General features: G+C 41.0%; 1 protein-coding gene across 1 annotated transcript in view; it reads left to right on the top strand.

Moving 5' to 3' along the window:
• Positions 1–23,720, top strand: part of LOC110168795 (sacsin-like) — a 29,155-nt gene extending 5,435 nt beyond the window's left edge. Inside the window, 11 exon segments of the mRNA XM_055148759.1 lie at positions 264–351; positions 1,561–1,672; positions 5,051–5,197; positions 8,979–10,384; positions 10,386–10,411; positions 12,047–12,135; positions 12,211–19,099; positions 19,101–19,305; positions 19,307–21,765; positions 21,767–22,451; positions 22,453–23,720. Of these exon segments, the coding sequence (XP_055004734.1) occupies positions 264–351; positions 1,561–1,672; positions 5,051–5,197; positions 8,979–10,384; positions 10,386–10,411; positions 12,047–12,135; positions 12,211–19,099; positions 19,101–19,305; positions 19,307–21,765; positions 21,767–22,451; positions 22,453–23,190 (12,844 nt within the window). The 3' untranslated portion in view covers positions 23,191–23,720.

The following is a 23,720-nucleotide window of genomic DNA, read 5'->3' as shown; positions in this document are numbered from 1 at the left end:
TTTGTCTCCGTGTGTCTCAGTGTGTCTCAGTGCGTCTCAGTGTCTCAGTGTGTCTCAGTGTGTCTCGGTTTGTGTCGGTTTGTCTCCGTGTGTCTCAGTGTGTCTCAGTGCGTCTCAGTGCGTCTCAATGCGTCTCAGTGTGTCTCAGTGTCTCTCAGTGCGTCTCCGTGCGTCTCCGTGTGTCTCAGTGTGTCTCAGTGCGTCTCAGTGCGTCTCAGTGTGTCTCAGTGTCTCACTGTGGTCTTTTCTTCTTCTGTGTCCAGGCGTCCCTTCGGAGCGACTGCCCCTCCTTTTATCGACTATCTCAAAGACATTCTGCGTCGATATCCAGACGGCGGACAGATCCTCAAGGTACCACGTAAACTAGAACTGACACCAGTCACCATACGAACATTTCAAACTTTATTTCAGCGCTCAATACTGATTCTGATCCCGCGATGAAAAGAAAAAACAAGAATAACAGAAAGAAAAGAAAAAAAAGAAAAATGCATTTAGAATTATGCTTTAAGTGACTAAAAATGTTTATTAAAAATGGCGAATTTAAATTATAAATTGGCCAAAATATCAAAAAAGGGGCTTAGTGGTTTGGTTATGCTGCACTACCACAGGAAGGTTTTGTTGTTTTGTATTTGTTGTGGGTGTTGCTCTATGTTTTTTTTTATTTTGTTTTATGCTGATTATTGTATTTTGTTAAATCTTATATTCTGTTGTCTTTATTTAAAAAAAAAAAATTTAAATGAATAAAAACAAAACAAAAAATAAAAATAAATAAAAATAAAAAATAAAAATAAATATAAACAACACAAAAAAATAAAAATAAATAAAAACAAAAAATAAAAAAAATAAATAAAAACAATAAATAAATAAATTAAAACAATAAATAAAAATAAAACAAAAAATAAATAAAAAATAAATAAACGCACTTTTTCATTTCACATTTTGCAGTACTACAAAACAAAACAAAACATAAACTACAACCTCATGGATCATGACCGAAAGGGTTTAGGCTGAAGTAAAAAGAAATCCAAATTTAATGTATAGTTCATTCATTCCAGAGCTCTAGATCTTTCAAAACATAACACTTTATACTCTTTTTTTTTTTTTTAATGCTTCTACTGTGTTTTTAAAAATCATCACTCAGATTGTTCCATAAACTAATGAACCCTCGATCAGAAATACAATCACTTTTTCATTTTTTTTCATTAATGGTCGCACAAACCAACAATAATAACCAAGGAGGCACAAAATTAATTGTCCACGAACGCACCAAAACAAAAGGCGATGTCAAAGAAAAGCGTGAGTTTAGTTCATAATCGTGGTTTATTTGACAAATTATGAAACACAAATGAATAAGCAATTTATAAAAGGAAAAAAGAAAGAATACAGCGACGTCTAGATGAAGAAAACCGGGACATTTTCTGAGTTTTCCCAGATTTTGTCAGAGTTACTTTCACCAAAGGAAGTCGTCCGCAAGTTTCCAAACGTCTGTCGGTTCTGTGACGTCAGCGTGTCTCTTTGTCTCTCATTTAACCCGATCAAATTTTGTTTTGTGTTCACCAGGAGCTGATTCAAAATGCTGATGACGCCAGCGCGACGGAGGTCATTTTCATTCATGACAACAGGAGCTACGGGACCGACGACCTCTGGACCCAAGGCCTGGCCAAGTTCCAAGGTGAGCGTGAACACAGACGGGTTTAAAGCTTTTAGACTTAAACTTTATTCACCCACAAGGGAAATTATTACAGCACCTCACACACCACAATAAACTATAATAATAAAGGGAAAAATATAAATAACAATAACCGAAATATCGTGATATCGTATCGTCAAAAGTCTCACAAGAACACTGTGGCTTAGAATAAATCAAATTACAACACTCTTCGCTTCCATTTATAGTTGTAGTGCAGCAATACGGCTCAAAAACAGAGGGAACTACATAGACCATGATCCTTTGCTCAGTTTAAATGCAGACGAATGTTTTCTGTGCACTAGAGGGCGCTCTGTCATTGAATGGTCTATTTTTGAACTTTTTTCACAAAGAAACGGCACCGGACGATGAGACGCAAAAAAAAAAAACTATCTGAGACACTAAATTGTTAGGACTGAACCAGGACTGAACCAGGACTGAACCAGGTCTAAACCAGGACTAAAACAGGACTAAACCAGGTCTAAATCAGGACTTAACCAGGACTAAACCAGGACTAAATCAGGACTAAACCAGGACTGAACCAGGACTAAACCAGGTATAAACAAGGACTAAAACAGGACTAAACCAGGACTAAATCAGGACTGAACCAGGACTGAACCAGGACTAAAACAGGACTAAACCAGGTCTAAACCAGGACTAAAACAGGACTAAACCAGGTCTAAATCAGGACTTAACCAGGACTAAACCAGGACTAAATCAGGACTAAACCAGGTCTAAATCAGGACTTAACCAGGACTAAACCAGGACTGAACCAGGACTGAACCAGGTCTAAACCAGGTCTAAACCAGGACTAAAACAGGACTAAACCAGGTCTAAATCAGGACTTAACCAGGACTAAACCAGGACTAAATCAGGACTTAACCAGGACTGAACCAGGACTAAACCAGGTATAAACAAGGACTAAAACAGGACTAAACCAGGACTAAATCAGGACTGAACCAGGACTGAACCAGGACTAAAACAGGACTAAACTAGGTCTGAACCAGGACTAAACCAGGTTTAAACCAAGACTAAAACAGGACTAAATCAGGACTGAACCAGGACTAAACCAGGACTAAACCAGGTCTAAACCAGGACTAAACCAGGACTGAACCGTTTTCAGTCCTGGCCTCAAACACGATCTCAGTCTCAGGTTTTGGAGACAAATAATGAAAAAATTGTTTTTTTATTTATTTTTTTATTTTTGGTTTTATATTGAAAAACGAATGAACGAATGACACAAGGAATAATGGCAATAATAAATTCTAAATAAGCACCAAAACACGCAGGAGAGTGACGTCAAATAAGCAATATATAAATGTAAATGTACAAGTAAAAATAAACGAAGTAATAAAAATACAAATTTCAGCAACATCCAGGGTGCCCCAAAAAATCTGACATAATTTTAAAAGCTGTTGTCTTGAAAGTCCGGCTCAGTGAAATTGAACATCTTTAGTTTATTACGGGACTTTTTTTTTTCCAGTTTTTCTAAATGTTGCACTGAAGCTGCTCAGTGTTGGGTGAGTGTGTGCGAGCAGATTCCAAAACACTAAATGATTTCACTTCGGGAGTGAACGGCTCAACCTGAAAAAGAACAAAAATAAAACATTACATTTAAAATCTTGATTTGTTTCTAAACATTCTGTGAAAATTTAAGATTATTTCAACAAGAACTGCAAAAATTATTGGGCCTATGAAATGATGTCAAACTTTTTACCCTGTTCCGCAAGCCTCAGTTGTTGTAGGGAGTATTATCTGTTACATAATGGTGAGTTGTTGTACAGTTGTAGGGAGTATTATCTGTTACATAAGGGTGAGTTGTTGTACAGTTGTAGGGAGTATTATCTGTCACATAAGGGTGAGTTGTTGTACAGTTGTAGGGAGTATTATCTGTTACATAAGGGTGAGTTGTTGTACAGTTGTAGGGAGTATTATCTGTTACATAAGGGTGAGTTGTTGTACAGTTGTAGGGAGTATTATCTGTTACATAAGGGTGAGTTGTTGTACAGTTGTAGGGAGTATTATCTGTCACATAATGGTGAGTTGTTGTACAGTTGTAGGGAGTATTATCTGTTACATAAGGGTGAGTTGTTGTACAGTTGTAGGGAGTATTATCTGTTACATAAGGGTGAGTTGTTGTACAGTTGTAGGGAGTATTATCTGTTACATAAGGGTGAGTTGTTGTACAGTTGTAGGGAGTATTATCTGTTACATAAGGGTGAGTTGTTGTACAGTTGTAGGGAGTATTATCTGTTACATAAGGGTGAGTTGTTGTACAGTTGTAGGGAGTATTATCTGTTACATAATGGTGAGTTGTTGTACAGTTGTAGGGAGTATTATCTGTTACATAAAGGGTGAGTTGTTGTACAGTTGTAGGGAGTATTATCTGTTACATAATGGTGAGTTGTTGTACAGTTGTAGGGAGTATTATCTGTTACATAAAGGTGAGTTGTCGTACAGTTGTAGGGAGTATTATCTGTTACATAAGGGTGAGTTGTTGTACAGTTGTAGGGAGTATTATCTGTTACATAAGGGTGAGTTGTTGTACAGTTGTAGGGAGTATTATCTGTTACATAATGGTGAGTTGTTGTACAGTTGTAGGGAGTATTATCTGTTACATAATGGTGAGTTGTTGTACAGTTGTAGGGAGTATTATCTGTTACATAAAGGGTGAGTTGTTGTACAGTTGTAGGGAGTATTATCTGTTACATAAGCCTGAGTTCTTCGTACAGTTGTAGGGAGTATTATCTGTTACATAAGGGTGATTTGTCGTACAGTTGTAGGGAGTATTATCTGAGTTGTTTTGCAGTTGTAGGGAGTATTATCTGTTTCATAAGCCTGAGTTATTGTAAAGTTGTATGGAGTATTATCTGAGTTGTTGTACAGTTGTAGGAGTATTATTGTAGAGTGAGTTGTATTATCTGTCACATAAGCCTGAGGTGTTGTACAGTTGTAGGGAGTATTATCTCTTTGGGGGTCCGTCACCTGTTTGTTTCTATGGATACGTCATTGCTTCTACCTGGAATGTTCCGCAGTGTGACATTAAACAGCTCTTTTTTTCTTTTTCTTTTTTTTTTAATAACACAAGTTTTACAGCTTAAAAAAAAAAAAACTAGATAAAAACATTGTGACTGTGAGCAGGGTCGCCTCTCCACAGATCTGACCTGTAACTTTGTCTGGTCTGGTCTTTATGAAGCTGGAAAGGTTTAATGCCACACTGTGAAACATTCCAGACCAAACAATAACATCACCATGGAGAGAAAAAAAACAAACAAAAAAGCATTTGACAGACACTCCACCAGAAAAGTTACACAATGGAGCTTTGAAGTAAATAAACACAGACTCATTTCCGTTTGTGTTCAGGTCCAGCCCTGTACGCCTACAACAACGCCCAGTTCACGGACGAGGACTGGGCAGGAATCCAGAACGTGGCCCGGAGCGTCAAACGTGATGATCCCAATAAAGTGGGACGATTTGGGCTCGGGTTCAACTCCGTGTACCACATCACAGGTAACTGCCCCAGGACCCGGACTCTGTTTAACACACTGCACACGTCTCTGATCCCGTCAACATTTAAAAACACTTATATCAGGTTATTCATCTTGTTTTCAGATTTATTATTTACTTACGAGTTCTAGTCCAGAGTCAGTTTATTTTAAATTTAGCACACAGGTGTCAAACATACGGCCTGGGGGCCGGATCCGGCCCTCCAAGACCTGTAATCTGGCCCTCGGCTGATTTTCTACTAAAATATTTTAATCCTATTTTCTATTAAAATATTGGTAATTTTCTGTTCCGCTTAGCAGAGCAGCGTCTCTGTACGTGGCCCCTCCCACCAGAGCAGCACAAATGAAGACTTGTCTCTTTCCAAACGCTCTTAAAGGACGATCGTTTTGACTGTTGACCGTGACACCCTCATCAGAAAAATGTTAAAAATAAGAAAAGTGGAGCCGAGTGCAGGATTTTCCTAGAAAAATTGACTTATTCCTGTTTACAAACAAGTTAATGTTAAAACATTGTGTTGAAATTGCTTTTTTTTTCATAATATTATAATATTTTGTAAAAGAAAGAGTTCATCAATTAAAAAAGATTTCTGTAATACACTTGCGTTTCTCTGCACAAATATTTGAACTTATTGCTTTTTTTGGAGTATATATGCCATGAGTTTTCTGATCCGGCCCCTTTGGGATCAAAGTAGGTTGTATACGGCCCCCGGACCAAAATGAGTTTGACACCCCTGGTTTAGACTGTGTAAAAGAAGTGGACTAATTAGACCTCGTCCACACTAGTTCGTATTTGAGTTGTTTTCGTTGTGGGTGCAGAGTTCGTTCACACTAATCCGACTGAAAATGGCTCCAGAGACGGAACGATCTGGTGCCTCCAGCTCAGAATTCATGTTTGTACAGATCTGATCCGGCACAGTGTGGACGCCTGAAAACACTGATACTCTGATGTAGGTCTGTGCGCCGCCAAGTCATTCACCGACAAAACACTAAGAGGCGAGAATATATGTCCATTTCTATAAACCAGAGGTGTCAAACTCATTTTGTTCCGGGGGTCGTGTCCAACCGACTTTGATCCAAAGTGTCCGGATCAGAAAACTCATGTCATATAAACCCCAAAAATAACAATAAGTTCAAATATTTGTGCAGAGAAACACAAATCTATTACAGAAATCTTTTTTAATTGATGAACTCTTTCTTTTACAAAATATTATAATATTATGAACAACCTAAAACTTCAAGAAAAATATAATTTCAACAGAAAGTTTGAACATGAACTTGTCTGTAAACAGGAATAAATCCATTTTTGTTGTAAAATCCTGCACTCGGCTCCACTTTTCTCATGTTGGACATTTTTCTGATGAGGGTGTCACGGTCAACAGTCAAAACGATCGTCCTTTAAGAGCGTTTGGAAAGAGACAAGTCTTCATTTGTGCTGCTCTGGTGGGAGGGGCCACGTACAGAGACGCTGGAGACGCTGCTGTGATAAACACCACAGAAAATTAACACCATTTTAATAGAAAATATGATTAAAATATTTTAGTAGAAAATCAGCTGAGGGCCAGATTAAAGGTCTTGGAGGGCCGGATCCGGCCCCCGGGCCGTATGTTTGACACTCCTGATATAAACGTGTGTCTGTGTGTACGACCTGCAGACGTATAATCTCTGAAAAGTTTCACATGAATCATCTCCAACGTGACAGAAACACAGAACAGACTCACCATCAGCAGAACATCCCTCTGTCACAGAAAGAACACAAATCAGATTAGTGTGAACGAACACTGCATCTGCAACGAAAACAACTCCAATATGAACTAGTGTGGACGGGGTCTATATCTCCTCCTTTAGCAGCAACAACGTTCTCTCCATGTCTGGGTTTGAAGGGAATTATATCTCAACATACAATATGACCACAGCACCTCATGATCAGTGTTGGGAGTAACGTGTTATAAAAGTAATGAATTACTGTGCTGCGTTGCTTTTTACTGTAACACAGTAATGTAAGATATAACAGGGGAAAAAAATGTTAATATTTGACTCTGTACAAATGTGAGTATCGCGCGTCACAAACCTTTTTTAACCTGGATTGAAGTGGTGGGTTTTTCTTCTGACAAATTCATTAAAATCACCACAATATCAGCAGCAGTGAAACGCCGGAGACACGCCCATGTAGACCGTCTGGTGACCGTGAGCTAAAGGACCGACTCAGAACTCCACTCTGACCTGGTTTAGACCTGGTTTAGTCCTGGTTTAGACCTGGTTTAGACCTGGTTTAGTCCTAGTTTAGTCCTGGTTTAGTCCTAGTTTAGTCCTGGTTTAGACCTGGTTTAATCCTGGTTCAATTCTGGTTCAGTTTTGGTTTAGTCCTGGTTCAGTGGATTATACGATGCAAAAGTTCAGCATCTTTGCAGTTATTGTGGTGAGAGTAACTTAAAAGTCCTGTAATAGTAATGTAATGCCTTACATTTTAAATGCAGTAATATTGTTATTGTAACGAACACTGTTGGGCAAGTTACTTTGAAACTGCATTACTTTAAGTTACTCTCACCAAAATAACTTTTGCGCTGTATATGGACTGAACCAGGACTAAACCAGGTCTAAACCAGGACTAAACCAGGTCTAAACAGGACTAAACTAGAACTGAACTAGGACTAAAACAGGACTCACTGTCAGGATGGGCTCGAAGGTGACGCAGGAGAAAGGAGCGGCTCTGCTCCGCACCTCACGGAGGTAAGAGCGGCTGTCGCCCGATCGCTCTTTATGGACACTCTGCTGCTCAGGCTCACGGTCCTGATTTCAGCAACTATTTGCAGGTACAAGACCCGGTGCAAGAGTCTGTTACAGCGTGTAACTTCTACCTTCCTTCAGCGTGTCCAGAAGTCCAACTTTTTGTGTGATGGTCACATCTTCCTCTGCCTTTTGGGTGCGAGCGCAGGAGACTTTGTTAGTGCAGAACGTTTCGTCGACGTTGTGGGTTTCGTTGGGGAGAAAACTTGCAACCGTACAACACTTCAGAATCACACTGATACAGATTGAACATGTATTTAAATTTGGCAGCTGAACACATTCTGTACTGTACAGGAAACAGGAGTCCCTTGGCCAGTCAGGACGCAGCGGGAGGAACGCAACACGCATTCATACAATGTAAAAAAAAAATGCAAAATTGCAAAAAAATAAAAATAAAAAATCTGCGAAAAGCAAGACCGTGAAAAGTGAACTGCGATAGAGGGAGGGACGAGTGTAAACCAGGTCTAAACCAGAACTGACCCAAGTCTAAACCAGGTCTAAACAGCGTGGAGTTCTTTGTCAGTCCTTTCGCCCGCGGTTACCTGAAGGTCTACGAGGGCGCATCTCCGGCGTTTCACCGCTGCTGATATCGAGGTGATTTTAGCGAATTTGTATGAAGAAAAACCCACCACTTCAATCCAGGTAAAAAAAACATTGTAACGTGCGTTACTCACATTTGTACCGAGTAAAATATTACTATTTTTTACCCTGTAATGCCCTTACATTACTGCGTTACAGCAAAAAGTAATGCATTACTGTAATTCGTTACTTTTATAATGCGTTACTCCCAACACTGGTAACGAATTACTTTGAAATGACAGAAACAAGTCATAAACTACACATTACAGTTTTGAAGTAACTTGCCCAACAGTACCTCATGATGTACTCTCTGTTGCTGCACACTGTGGAGGCTAATACTGTTAAAGAGATACTTTTTTCCAAAGATGTCCTGACTAGGCTTTAGTCCTGTCTTTACTAAGTATTTGTGTTTTTTTCCACAGATTTGACCTGTATATTCAGTGCAGGACACCTGGGCATGATGGACCCTCAGGAGAAAATATTTGATGACAAAAATGGAGGTCTGCAGTGGTCTTTGGAAGATGAAGATGACCGACAAGCACTTACAGAGATGCATGACCAGTTCCAACCTTTCAGAGACATTGTTTCACTTGTAAGTGGACAAGAGTGGGACAGAATTATAGAGGAAGATCAGAATTTCAGTGGCACCCTTTTCAGATTCCCCTTACGCACAGAGAAGTCGCAAATATCCGACAATCTTTACAGTTACGAGAGAGTTGTGGAGCTCTTCGGCAGTTTCATCGCTGACGCAGACCTGAGCCTTCTCTTCCTCAAGAACGTCTCGTCCGTCTCCCTCATCCACATTGACGCTGAAGGCTCTGTCTCTACTCGACTCGAAGTGAACTCCACAACCTCAGAAGATGTCAGTCTAGAGTCATCTGAGGGTGTCACCAAAGGACATACAACAATCAAATCCATTACTCTTAAGTCGGCAGACAAGCTCGAAGAAACCAAGTGGCTACTGACGTCTTGCACTCTGAAAGAAGGCCACGTGGACAAGCTTGATTACCTTGCGGAGAAGCTCAAATTCGTTCCTAGGGTGGACTTGGCGTTCCCTTGCGACGACAGCGTAGATTGCAGCAAGAGTCGACTGTGCTGCTTTCTCCCCCTACCAAACAACGAGTCAAACAAGACAGGGCTCCCGGTTTATGTCAACGCGTACTTCGGCCTCACCGACAACCGGAGAGAGATCAAGTGGCAAGAAGAAGACCAGATGAACGACGAACACGCCATCTGGAACGAGCAGCTCATCAAGGAGGTGCTTCCGGAGACCTTCCTCACCATCCTTCAAGACGCCATCAGACTTGTCCAAGACTACGTCCTGCCGGCGAATTCCAGCTACAATCTGTGGCCCGATCTGTCCCAAGTGCAGCACAAGGAGAAGTGGCACGACGTGGCCTTGGATGTTCTCCGTAAGATGTTCGATCAGGATATTGCGGTTCTGTCTCTCGCCAAAGATGAGAGGCGGTTTATCACGCTGTCCGAAGCTGTGTTTCCATGTAACGGTCCAACGCCGTCGGACACGCTGGCCGCCATCAAGAGAGTCCTGGTGTCCCGCGATGAGAACCTGGTGACTTTATCAGACAGTGTGGCCAGAGCTTTGAAGACAGCCTACCGAAACTTTAATTCTCTAACCCACGTGACTCCAGCCTTCCTGAGAGACATTCTTCGCCGCACTGGTGTTGAGGACATCTCCGGCGTCGACAGGCGGACTCTGTTGGAGTACGTTTTGAGTGATGGAAAGTACGCAGAACTCCGTGGTCTACAACTGCTCCCTCTCAGCGATGGTTCCTTCAAATCCTTCACGGACAGAGAAGAGGACACCAGTGTTAATCGACAGCATGGAATTTCCAAGGTATTTCACTCTGACATTGTGCCAGATTCATAGCATGGCATTTTTACCTTAAAGAGCCCATATCGCTCTATTTTCTGATCGATGTTGCAATGTTTCCTCGTCACAAACACATCTGGAGTTACATCTTGTTTCATTCACACATGTTTAACACACAAACCCTGCAGATTTAAGGTGAGTTCTTCTCTAAAACAGGAAACACTCTGTTCCACCTTGTGATGTCATGTGGCAAGACAGGAAGTGCTTCACTGTGTTTCCATACAGCTTCACTAGAATCATTGGGCCGACTTCAGGTCTGGAATTGCCCCTCTCTACTAAGACTTTAAGAAAAGAAATGTATTGTGATTTTTTTGGCAGATATTGCGATTTCGATTTCATCCACGATTTTTTGCAAATCAAGTTTCAGTGCGCATGAACATTTGTAAACATCACAGAAACTTACATCACACCAGAGTCCTGCACCGGCGATTTGATGCTGGACCGTAAACAATAAGGGCTGTGATTGGTCGTCTCTACAGATTTCCTGTACTCCGCTTTCTTTTCTTTCAATATTGAGTAATAATGTGTTTAATGCAGCTTTGGGCACATTTGTTTACAGTTTTACAGAAACAAAAATTAAAATCACATGACTCATTTGCATAAACTATAAGTGCTAAAAAAAAAAACAGCTCATAAATAAGTTTAACAATAATTTCCAGTGATTTTCCACATTAAACAGTAGAACTTTACTTTCTATTCACATGTGTCATTAAAACTGTGTCTAAACCAGAACTAAACCAGGACTAAACCAGGACTAAACCAGGTCTAAACCAGAACTGAACCAGGACTAACCAGAACTGAACCAGGTCTAGACCAGGACTAAACCAGGTCCTATCTATCAAAACTAGATCCTAATTTTCTGCAGGTATCGACACTAAAAAAGTCCCATTTTTAGGACAGAAATGAACCTTTAGAACCTTTAGACCTGATGTTATTCAGCTTCTGTTGGACTAAAGGACACGACTCAGTGGAATATGAGTGTTCTCTCTGTGACAGAGGGGTGTTCTGCTGATGGTGAGTCTGTTCTGTGCTTCTGTCGTGTTGGAGATGGTTCCTGTGAAACTTTACATGAACACCAGGTTTAAATCTTCTCCTCGCGTTGTTGCTGTGAATTACTTCGAGGTGCATTGACCTCGACGCAGATCCATAAATCAAAAACAAAGGCGACAAGGCGACAGTGGTCGTGTGTGATGAGTCGACGCAGAACTAAACCTCACCCTTAAATTGGGCTTTAGGAGCACTGCAAAAAAACACACCTTTGATGCTCCCAAAATTGTGTTGTGTGTGATCGCGATTTTCGGTCCAAAACGATAGATCGTTCAGCTCTACTCTCTACTAAACTAAAGGAAACTGTTAACTTGAAAACTACCACTTTATGACATCACAACATAAACAGAGCATTTAGAGTTTTCTAGATGTAGACTAATAATAAAGGATTGCTCAAATATGTGTGAATGAAAAAAACACAAATCCAGATGTATTTTTGATGAGGTCACTTGTGATCAGAAAATAGTGTAATATACATTTATTTTGTTTAGTAGTTTGGCCAAATCAAGTGAAGGTGACCAGAATGTTAACCAGTATATTTTGTTTGCGCAGGACATTGCTTCCGTTCTGTCAAAGTCTCTTCATACCAGATGGCCTCAGTCCAGAATGTGTAACCCACCTGAGAAAACTGGCAGAGCAACGTAAGAACACATCCTGACATACAGTTTGTTCACTATCTCTGTTTAAGAGTCATTCTAACTTAATTCTTTTTGCAGATCTGTACAAGATCATTAAGATGGATGCAGATCAGGTGTTGAGATACACAAGAAGCCATATGCCAGAAGAGTGGAAGAAGTCAGAGAAGAGCCTTGTAACATGGGAGGTGAGCAGGGATCGGCACCCCCCACTGAACTGGTTACAAGACTTCTGGAGATTTCTTCAGAGTCATTTTAGGGATCTACGTTGTTTAACTGGACTGCCCTTAATACCAGTTAACACAGTGTCCAGTAGCCAACCAGTGACACTTGCTAAAATACAAAGTAACCCAACGTTGATTTTTGAGAAAAGTAAACAAGCGGCCTTACCAGATACAATCATTCAGCTGGTTAACAAAGTTGGAGGCACCGTGGTGAAAGAAAATAATTGGCTAAAGCACGAAGACCTAGATTCCTATGTCCTGAGTCCATCTCCACGACATGTTCTGCAAGTGTTTGTAAATGTACAGTCCCAGCAAATCATCAAAGAGCTGAAGGCTGCTCCTAAAAAGACTTTAGAGGAGCTAAAAAATTTCTTCTCTCGACTTGATGTTCTCTCAAGCTGTGAAAAACAATTACTCTTGCAGTTGCCGTTGTTCCAGACCATCACAGGACAGTACACCAGTGCTCAGTCCAAACAAGCTGTGCTGTTTATCTCCGGACTCACGATACCTGTAGATTTACCCATGCCTAACACAGTGTTGAGGTGTTCTACTGAGGCCGATCGCAGACTTCTTCAGCTACTCAAAATCACCCTCTTGGAGACAGCGCAAGCAGCCAGTCTTCTGATCGACAGTGTGGAAAATAGAACATGTGGCCAAACAGGCACTGAGAAAATCATGACATGGATCTTAGACCATGGAAATATCCTTTTCTACCAAAATCCAAATTTAAAAGAAAGATGCAAGCATTTGTCTTTCATTGAAATAAAGGGAAAGTCAAAGAAATTGTCCAGTCTTTATGACCCTACAGTTAATTCATTTAAAGTTCTATTTGAAGACGATTACTTCCCACCAGCTGTTTACACAAAGACACCGCAGATGCTTGCAAGCTTGATTGACCTTGGACTAATCCATAAAGAAGCAGATGTGTCTCCTGAACACCTGCTGCATGCCGCCACACTGGTTGAAAATCTTACAAGTGGCAATCACCAAAAGGCTCGCCAAAAAGCACAGGTGTTACTGAAAATCCTGGATTCCAATGATTTATTAAAGGTCTTTACCCATGACCAGATTGAGCGACTGAAAAGGATTAAATGGGTGCCAGTGACAAATCCAAAGAACCTACAAAACGACTCTGTACGAAATGGGTTCTCCTGCCCAGTGGAGATGAGGCACAGCATGTATGAAGACATAGTTGGGTACGTGATGCCCATGGAGGGATCGCTCAGTGAAAACATCTGCACCAAACTTGGCCTCAAAGAACCACCACCACCAGAAAAAGTAGCTGCAAATCTGTCAGTGCTCATATCCAAAGCCAAGGAACTGGATAATCCTGACACAAATGTGGATTTTAAAAGAAAACTCCGAAGCATTTATGGACATATGCAGAAGTCCATCCACAAATACGCTGCAATAATCAGCAAAGACACTAGATGGCTTTGGAATCGCAACCAGTTTATGGCTCCCAGAGAATTGATTCTAAAATTTCCAGATAATCTAGACCTGAGCTCTCAAATTGGTAAAGTTCCAGATGAATTTCTTCCATACAAACGTTTATTCCAAGAGTTTGGACTCCGCGAAAATTTGACAGTTGAAGAAATCATTGAGTTACTTTACAGGATTAAACAAACCATTGAAGACAGAGAAGTGGAAGTTGCAACATCTTCAGAGATTAAAGTGTCTATTGACATTCTGAACTGGCTTCGGAGAGAGAAGAAAGTGGTTCCCGATGATGTTCCTGTGCCAGTCATCGTACAACATGGACAATACACACTTAAATCAAAGTCAGTGGCTGTTTTCTGTGACCTGAGCAAAAATGGCTTGAAAGAACTTGAGTGCAGCCAAGAAGAAATGCATGTAGTTCATGAGGAGATGCCAATAGCAACAGCAGAGTTTTTAGACATTCAACTCCTGAGTACTTATATTCTGGATCCAAAGTCAGTGGGAATCGAACAATGTGGGCAAACAGAACCAATAACAACCAGAATCAAAAACATTCTGAAAGAATATGATGAAGAACGTGACATTTTCAAAGAAATCATTCAAAATGCTGAAGACGCCGGAGCTCAAACATGTAAATTCTTATTGGATTTTAGAGTTCACAAAGGTGACCCTGAAAGTCTCATTGACCCAGACATGAGGTTGTGCCAGGGCCCCTGTGTGTGGGCATTTAATAATGAGCAGTTCTCTCCTGATGACTGGAAAAATATAGTGAAAGTGGGCGCCGCCTCGAAGGAGAACATGGTGGAAAAGATTGGCATGTTTGGACTTGGATTCAACACTGTGTATCATGTCACGGACATTCCCTCCATCCTCAGCGGCAGTACGCTCCTCATACTTGATCCAAATGTTAGCCATCTTAAAAAACGCATCAAAGGCAAATCAAATCCTGGCATCAAACTGGAGCTATCTCGGCAGAATCTTTTTCAGTGGTTTCCTGGTCAGTTTGCACCTTATGAAGGTGTTTTTAACTGCAGTTTCTCCGGTCAGTCTCCTAAACACTATCCTGGCACCCTGATTAAATTACCATTCAGAACTGTAGAGGAATCACTTTCATCAGAAATAAGCTCTAAAGTTTATAACAATCAACAGATTTTGGCTTTTCAAAACCACTTCACCAAAGACTCCCATTCGCATCTAATCTTTCTTAAAAATATCAACACCGTGTCTCTTCAAACTGCCTCAAGCTCATCTTCGACTCCACTGACAGATGGAGACATTGAAAATATTTTTACAGTCTCCAAGACTACACTGCGCCGTATGGATATTTCAGAGGAAAGTCCTGCGTTGATGCAACAGGAGACTGAGAACACGTTAAAGCAGCTTAACAGGAAATACAAAGAGGTCATCGACTGCAGCAAAGTGGACATTGTGGAGGTAACATGTCAGCAGTCAGGGGAAACACACATCCAGTGCTGGCTTCTCTGCAGCTGCTTTGGAACTAAAGAGTCATTGAAACTGGCCATGGGCAAAAACAAGAATTTAGCATTTTCATTGCCAGTTGGTGGCGTTGCTGTGCCTTTGCAGTGGAACCAGGAAGCTAAAACATTTGAAGCATCACAGACAAAACTCTCAGGAAAAGCATTTTGTTTCCTTCCTCTTTCCATTGACACAGGACTACCATTCAATGTAAACGGAACATTTGCAGTGACGAGCAACAGAAAAACTCTTTGGGAGAGTGGAGTTAAACATGAGTGGAACAAGTCTCTGCAGCAGGACCCAATCGTCTCTGCTGTCATCACTGCACTGTTGGCTCTTAAGAAGATGTCACAAAATAAAGAACTGAACAACTACCTCTACCACACATTCTGGCCTCACAGGGAGCGTGTGAGTGAGAATTTTAAGCCACTTGTTGATGCATTTTATTCTACTATTGCCCAAACTGGCAGTGCCCCAAAGCTTTTCAGTGATGGTGAGCACTGGTTCTCTTTGGAAAATACCCTCATTTTCCACAAAAGCATCGAGGAAGATAAGAACATTTTCCCACTTGTAATGCAGGTGTGCCAGAAACATGTCAAATCCAGTCACGCAGTTTCAATTCCAGGCCCAATACGGAATAGTTTTAAACAGGCAGGCCTTGAAAAGGCCTTACAACACAAGACTTGGAATTGGGAGAGGTTTTACAAAGAAGCAGTTTTTGCAAATCTGGGCGAAATTGATCCTGAATGGAGAGATACACTGATACTACACGCTATTCACCTCAAAATGAAAGAGATTGACTCTCTTTTGGTTGCATACCCATGCATCCCTACTACCAGTGGACAGCTGCAGTATATTCAAAATCTAGTCGACCCAAATGGCAAAGTGGCCTGCCTGTTTAAGCGCAAGGAAGGGCGCATACTAGGAGGGACCATAAATGACTTCTGCTCCTCTGAAACAGTTTCTCGCCTACAGAGGCTTGGAATGGCATGTGATATGCTTTCTTTAAAAGACATTACCAAGAAAGCAGAAGCCGTCAGTAAAGTCTGGGTCAAAGACAAAAACAAAGCATATAAACACATAAAATGTCTTCTGTCTCTTCTAAAGCATCACCTGGACCATGATGACTCTCCTTTCTGGGAAGCTTTGAGAGCCGCTCCATTTCTGCCAGCCTTTTCACCTGGAGACACAACCATGAAGAGAGAGGTGACGTTGCAAAGACCTGCTGATGTTTTCACTGACACATGTGCTCTTCTTGTTAACATGACAAAGCCTATTTTAGAGATTTCTAAACTTAAAATATATTCATCTGACCCAGTTCTACAGATGCTGGGGGTCAATGACAAAGCAGACCCTGAAATGGTGCTTGAGCAGCTAAAAGAAGCACAGGCACAGTGTCAGTCTTTGGACAAATCAATGCTGCAGAAAATGGCCAGTGATTGCTACAAGTTTCTAGATCTCCACCTGTGTGACTCAGACGAAGACATGAGAGAGTTCATTGTGCAGAGTGCAAAGTCATTTGCATTTGTCCTTGTTGGTGATAAATTTGTCAACATCAACTGTGTAGCTGAAAAGGCACAGTTTGAAGCTAAACCCTATCTTTATGCCCTTCCAGTTCAGTTTGCACATTTTAGAAGACTCTGGGAAATGGTTGGAGTGAATAAAGAGTTTTCTCTTAGCCAATGCCTGGAGGCCCTGGAGAGCATCAACTCTAAACACAGAAATAAACCATTACCAAAAAGTGATCTGTCAGTTTGCCTCACTATTTTGATCAGAGGAATTTCTGAAACTGGGGAAAGACCAAAAAACTGCCTTGTGCCCAATAAAAAGAGCATTTTACAACCTGCACAAACCATGTTCTACAATGACTCTCCATGGATGCCAGTCAAGAAGGGAGTCACACTTTGTCATGAAAACATTCCACGAGTAAAAGCAATCAGCTTGGGCATTAGAACAACGAGGCACCACACACTGTTGAGTAATGTTGTTGAACACATGTCATCATTTGCCTTTGAATTTGGGCAGCAAGAAGACCTAACCGTTCGAATCAGAAATATCATCTCAGCCTATCCAGCGAAGAAGGACATTCTTAAAGAACTTATTCAAAATGCTGATGATGCAGAGGCCACAGAAATCCATTTTATTTGGGACAAAAGGCAGCATGGAAGTAAAAGGACGTTTGGGGAGAGATGGAACGCTCTGCAAGGTCCAGCTCTGTGTGTGTTCAACAATAAAGTCTTCTCTGATGCAGATTTTAAAGGAATTCAGCAGCTGGGAGAGGGTGGGAAGCACAACGCTCCAGGAAAGACTGGAAAGTACGGGCTTGGATTCAACTCTGTTTACCATCTGACCGACTGCCCCTCCATCCTCACTGGGGATAAGATACTCGGCATATTTGACCCCAACCAAAACTACATTGAGAGCACTTCAGATGTTTCACCTGTTGGCACTGGTTATAACTTAGCTGACAATTTTAAAGAGATGTACATGGATGTCTATGAAAGTTTTCTTCCAAATATGTTTTCTCTGAACGAAGGGACCATGTTCAGGTTGCCTTTAAGAACAGATGACATGGCAAAGTATTCCAAAATATCCCCAAGTACAGTTGCTGCAAATGACATGAAAGAACTCTGCTCTGCACTTACTGAAGATCCTGAAGGATTGATACTTTTTCTAAAGCACATTTCCAAAATAGAACTTCATGAAATTGACGCATCAGGAAAGCAACGCACCACTTTTACAGTGCAAAAATCTGTACCAACTTCCAATGAAAAAGACACTTTTGTTAAATTAAAACAAGAGTCACTCTCTTCAGATAAGCCAGTAGAACCACAGAAGGTAATCTATGAAACTGTGATTTCAACATCACAGGAAATAACAACTAAATGGATCATTGCAGAACAGTTTGGCTCGATTAAAAACAGCGACAAACACACAGTACCGTGTGACAAACTTGCTCATGCAGCAGTAGCAGCACGTGTGAGTCGAAAAAAGCCTAAAAATAAGTATGAACATTCTGAGAGACAAACATTTAGTCAACAAAAACAACAAAACCCAAACCATTTTGAAGGAGTAGCGTTTTGTTCACTTCCTTTGCCTGGTCACACTGGTCTACCAGTTCATGTCAATGCCAACTTTGAGGTGGATTCTTCTCGAAGGAACCTGTGGACAGAAGATGGTGAGAGTCAGAAAATAAAATGGAATGAATATTTGAAACAGACAGTCATAGCTCCTCTGTACGCTGACCTCCTTGATTACCTTCGCCGTGGCTTTGCAGACAAGCAGAACTACAAATTGATACAAATTGAAGCTCTCCAAAAATTTTACTTGTGTTTCTTCCCAACAGTCAGCAAAAACGTTCACCCATGCTGGCATGAGATGGTGCATGAAGTGTACAGATCAATCAAAGAAAGATCTCTGGATGTGATTCCTGTGTTCAAAGGCTGTACAGAAACAACTGAAAACCGTACTTTGTATTGTATCAAGTGGTATAACATTTCACAAACTGACCCAACTAAAATACTTTACCTTTTGTCTGGAATCATGGAAGGGCTCAGAAAGATTTTGGAAGATGTTGGAATGAGGCTGGTGCCTTCAAATTTTCAAAGTATTTGGAGCAGTTTCAAATCAGCTGGAATTGAAATGTACTATGTGAGTCCTTCAACTGTGCGGACATTCCTGAGAGCTAAGCCACTCAATGATCCATCACAGACAGAAGAGCAGCTGCCTCTCTCTGTATCACAGACTCTTATCAAGGATGGTGAAAGATGTGCTGAGCTCTTGAGTTTCTGTCTCAAAGATCTTGAAGAAGTAAAAGGAAAAGGCACTAAAATCTGACCCCAGTGTTATCCACGGACTTCCTCTTCTTCTAACAAAAGACCAGGTTCTGAGAGAATTTGACCTGTACTCTCCCAAATTTGTTTCATTATATGATAAATTGTTTATTGGCCATGAAGACCAGTTTGCAGATTATCGGACCAACACAATGCGCATTTCCATTCTTAAAAGTTTTGGCTTTGTGAAAGAGTTGACCGTTTGCGATGGAGCAAGAGTACCTGAAGCCCTTAATTGAACAGTTTCTTGAAACATGTGAAGTTGATCCAGAAAAAGAACTCTACATCCCAAGTGAAGAAATGTTGAAGTGGTTGAAAAGTCTTTGGATGTTTATTTTCAGTGAACTCAGAATTTCCAACATTGTCACAGAAGGTCTGACATTAGGGGCGGTGAAGCAGATCTACAGTGAATGCTGCATTTTGCCAGTCATCTGCCAACTAAACAAACAGAAATACTTACAAAAGATGAGTGACATGCCGAGTGTGATTATGTATCATTCTGACAGAGACGTATCAAACATCTTGTTTAAACTTGGCTTTTTAGAGTTGAACACTTTGTTCTTCAGTGACATGTACAGTGAGCGCTATTCTCATTTCTCTTCAGAGCTTTTAGATGTCTCCAATAGCAGTTCTGTTTTGGATCAACTCTGCAACAAAAACACTTTGGAATTTTCACAACTGTCATCAAGTGAAATGAGTGAACTACAGATCTTCTTGATCTCTGGTGTTTCCAAAGCCAAAAACAAGCAAGATTATCAAAGAAAGTTCAAATCCTTGCCTTTATTTGAAACAATAAACCATGAGCGTGTCAGGATTGATGGTTCAAGACGTGTATATGTCCTCAATATGAATGAACTGACCAGATTTCCAAACTTGTTTAGGCTGCCTGACACCTCTGCCGTGTTCCTCAAAAACAGTCCTGAAAACTTGCACCTCTCGTATTCACTGAATATCAAAACACTTTCTGATTTGGACTTTTTTGTTCAGTTCTTGGTGCCGGTGGTTCATATTCTCACAGAACGTCAGACTTTAGACTGTCTCAAACTTTTGTTTTCATTACAACATCATAACAACTTTTCCGAATCAAAGGAACAAATAGTTTCCACATTTAGAAACGTGAGACTGATTCGGAGTTCTCTTGGCCAATTGCAATTGGTGTCCTATTTCTTTGATGGCGATGTTGAACTCTTTAAGGTGATGCTACCAAAAGAAAGATTTGTGCCCAAAGCATTCTGGGATGAGGTGACTGAAAATGCCCAGCACAGAGTCGCTCATTTAAAAGCTTTACTCAAAGAGCTCGGAATGAGGCATACTGTTTCTGCAGATGACATAACAGCATTTGCACATCAGGTAGAGGAAGAAGTGAAACTCAAAGGAAAACTAAATGATCTAAAAAAGAAATCCAATCTCATTTTCAAAAAAGCTCTACAGTTTGCTGAAGACTCAAAAAGCAATGGACAAAAGTTGCTTCAAAATTTAGCTCATGTTAAGTTTATTTTCCCTGTAAAAATCAAAACAGAGTTGTGTGACTACCACCCTGCTTTTACCTCTGAGGACACTGCTGTTCCAATCAGTGGAGCTTTGATTGAAGCTAAAACAAGAGATCAAGAACTTATCTGGACTTCAATGGCCATCATACATGTCCCGGGGTATATGTCAAAAACAGTTCGAGAAAGGCTGTCCAGTGCAGGGGCATTTGAAAATCCTCCATCAGAATATGTTATTACAAATTTGAAAAACATATGTTTGTCACCTTGTCAAAATGAGCAGATAATCCAGACCAGAGCCAGTGTGTTTCAGTCTTGTTATACTTTCCTGCTGAACAAGCCCATGAAAAGTCAGTGCCTGGCTGGACTTCCTGTTGTGCTGGTTGAAAAAAACAAGAAACTTGTAAGAACTGAAGATGTCTGTTTTTCTCTTGACCATGACAATGACTTCAGACCCTATCTGTACAAACTCCCTATAGACCTGGTAGTTTACACGGTTTTCTTCACAAACATTGGTGTAAATAATGAACCCTCTGTAGTACAGTTTTGTAATGTTTTGGCAGCACTACATAGTGACACGAGTAATAAACCAAACCTACACGCAAACCAACTAAAAACAGTGAAACGTGCTGTCGAGCAGCTGTTTAACCTTGTGAAGCAGCAGAAACAAAGCCTTGATGTCATAAAGATGCTGTATCTTCCGGGTGTGAACGGGAAGTTAATGGAATCAAACAAACTTTACTACAATAACACACATTTTGAAGCTTCACGACTAGAAAAGGCTCTTCCACAGAAGTTTGTGTTACTTGAGAAACTTAGTAATTGCTATTTGAAAGCAGACATTTATGAACACCACAAGCTCATAAACCTACTGCCACAGAGGCTTCAGCCACAGATGCTGTCCCAAATCACTGAGGAGAAACTAGTGGAGACGCAAATGGAGCAATGTGACTCAAACTGTGAGTTTAGTGAGTTCTTTGAAGAACATCTTTCCTCTCCAGTATTTCATTATGGCCTAATCTGTCTGATCCGAGCTGAGTCAGAGGGCAAAATAACACAGGAGCAGGCCATGGAAATGTGCAACTCCACCTTTGGAAGAATACAGATCTTCTGCTGTCAGCGTCTACGGACAGAGCTTTGGCTGGAGAAGCAACAGCTCCCAAACACTGTTGCACAGACAGGTTTATGTCAAACAAGAGCAAGAAGGCTGCATCTTTTACTTGCAGCACAATGATTTGGATCACAATGCCATATTTCAAGTGTGTCAAACATTGGCAATGGAAATCAACAATCTGTTAGGCAACATACTGGAATCAAAAAAAGTAATGGCCTGTTCATCCCTCATCCTGTGTCAAAATCTAGACCAAGTGAGAAAAAATTTAGCAAAATATAAAATCCGTGACAGTGTCGAAACTGAAAATTTACAGTTCAATCCACCAGCACCAGGAACAGAGATCCCTGAAGAATGGCACGATGCTTTGGACATGAACATTCTCAACAACTTTGAGGAGGGGGAGTACGTAGGCTACGATTTTAATGGAAAATACATCTATGCAGTCATTGTTGAGAAACTACCTGGAAACACTGCGCAGTTCATGCAGAGATACAAAATAGACATCGGTGAAGACGAGCCAGTGGAGGTCGGTTTTCTCGACTTGTACCAGTTCAAACGTGAGAAGCGACCAGCCCCGTCGTCCAGTTTGGAGCTCCAACTTGTAGAAGCTCCAAACACACAGCCCCATTCCCCCCAACAAAGCACAAGGTCCTCACCTGCATCTGTTGAAGAGGCCAAAAAAGAAATCGACAAATGTTTGGATGAAGTTTGGATTCTTCCCGCGGAGGAGCGAAAAAAAGCCATCAATGCGGCTGTACCTGAGGTGGCACCCAGATAAAAACCCGGACTGTCCTTTGATTGCCACCGAGGCCTTTAAGTATCTAAAGAACCGAATCGACGAACTAATACAAGGAAAATGCAGATCTACTGGCTCGCGTTCCTCCTCCCATTCCCGTTCCTCCTCCTCTCCGTCATATTCCAGGTCACACACCAACTTCCGAGACTTTTTCCACGAATGGGACGAAGAGGCGAGACGTCACAGAAGCAGCCGAGAGCGGTTTCACTGTGGCTCTCGACGTTCTTACAACTTCTGGAACTTCAGCAACTTCAACAACAACTTCAACAACATCCGACGTCCAAACAAAGAGGAGGCCAAACGCTGGTGCAGGCAAGCCCGGTGTGACCTGACCGCGGCCGGCAACGACACGGAAAAGGACGCGACCGAATGGTGCCTCTTCAAGGTCCATCAGGTTGTGGAAAAAGCTCTCATCGCCGCGTCTTACCGGAACAACGGAAAGCGTCCAAAGAGCGGCTCTATTTCCAACGTGGCCTCGGAAGTTTCCTCGTACGGTCCCGGCCTCAGAGGTCTTCCGCAGCTCGTGGCGACTCTGAAGGCCCTGGGCGTGGATTCCAAAAAGACCCAGTACCCGGACTGCCACCCCGTCCCGCTCATCCCCAACGGACAGTTCCGATCGGCCGACGAGAGGCGAGCGCTGGACGTGGCATCGGAAATTCTTACTCAAGTTGAAGCCTACGTCAGTCGCTGAATTGGTGTTTTTTCTTTTTTTTTTCTGGAATTCTGTTTCTTCCAGATGTTTTTTCTTAAAGATTATTGTACTTTGCCATGAAATATACAAAAGGTAAATTCCCAAATATGGAACCTGATCATTTCTGTTACTGACTTTGCTCCATTAAAACTAAAATCTGCAGCTGAATATTCATTTTACTCGCCCTCGTTTGTCTTAAATAATTATGGCGTATAAAAGTTTAACATTTACTTTCTAATCTCTGTGGTGGAACAATATTAATATTTGAACTTTGTGAACATTTAAAGGTCCTAAAAATAATAAATAAATAAAAATAACACATGTTAATACAATAACTTTGAAACCAAGTGTGATTTAAGATGAATCTTCTTCCTGTTCTGTTCTGTTCGTGTCTATAAATGCATCACCATTACTTTTTTTCCTTATTTTTATTGTATAAATAAATTTATTATAAAAATGATTTTGAAGCCAGTAAACTTATATTGTTCAGTAGAAAAACATTAAACTGATGAAATTTTGTTTAAATCTGA

This window comes from Boleophthalmus pectinirostris, unplaced genomic scaffold, assembly GCF_026225935.1.
Source record: "Boleophthalmus pectinirostris isolate CB_2022bp ecotype Guang Dong unplaced genomic scaffold, ASM2622593v1 HiC_scaffold_1, whole genome shotgun sequence".
In the NCBI taxonomy this organism is placed as follows: Eukaryota; Metazoa; Chordata; class Actinopteri; order Gobiiformes; family Gobiidae; genus Boleophthalmus; species Boleophthalmus pectinirostris.
Note: the sequence above shows the minus strand (reverse complement) of the source record. Positions and strands in the feature narration are given on the sequence as shown.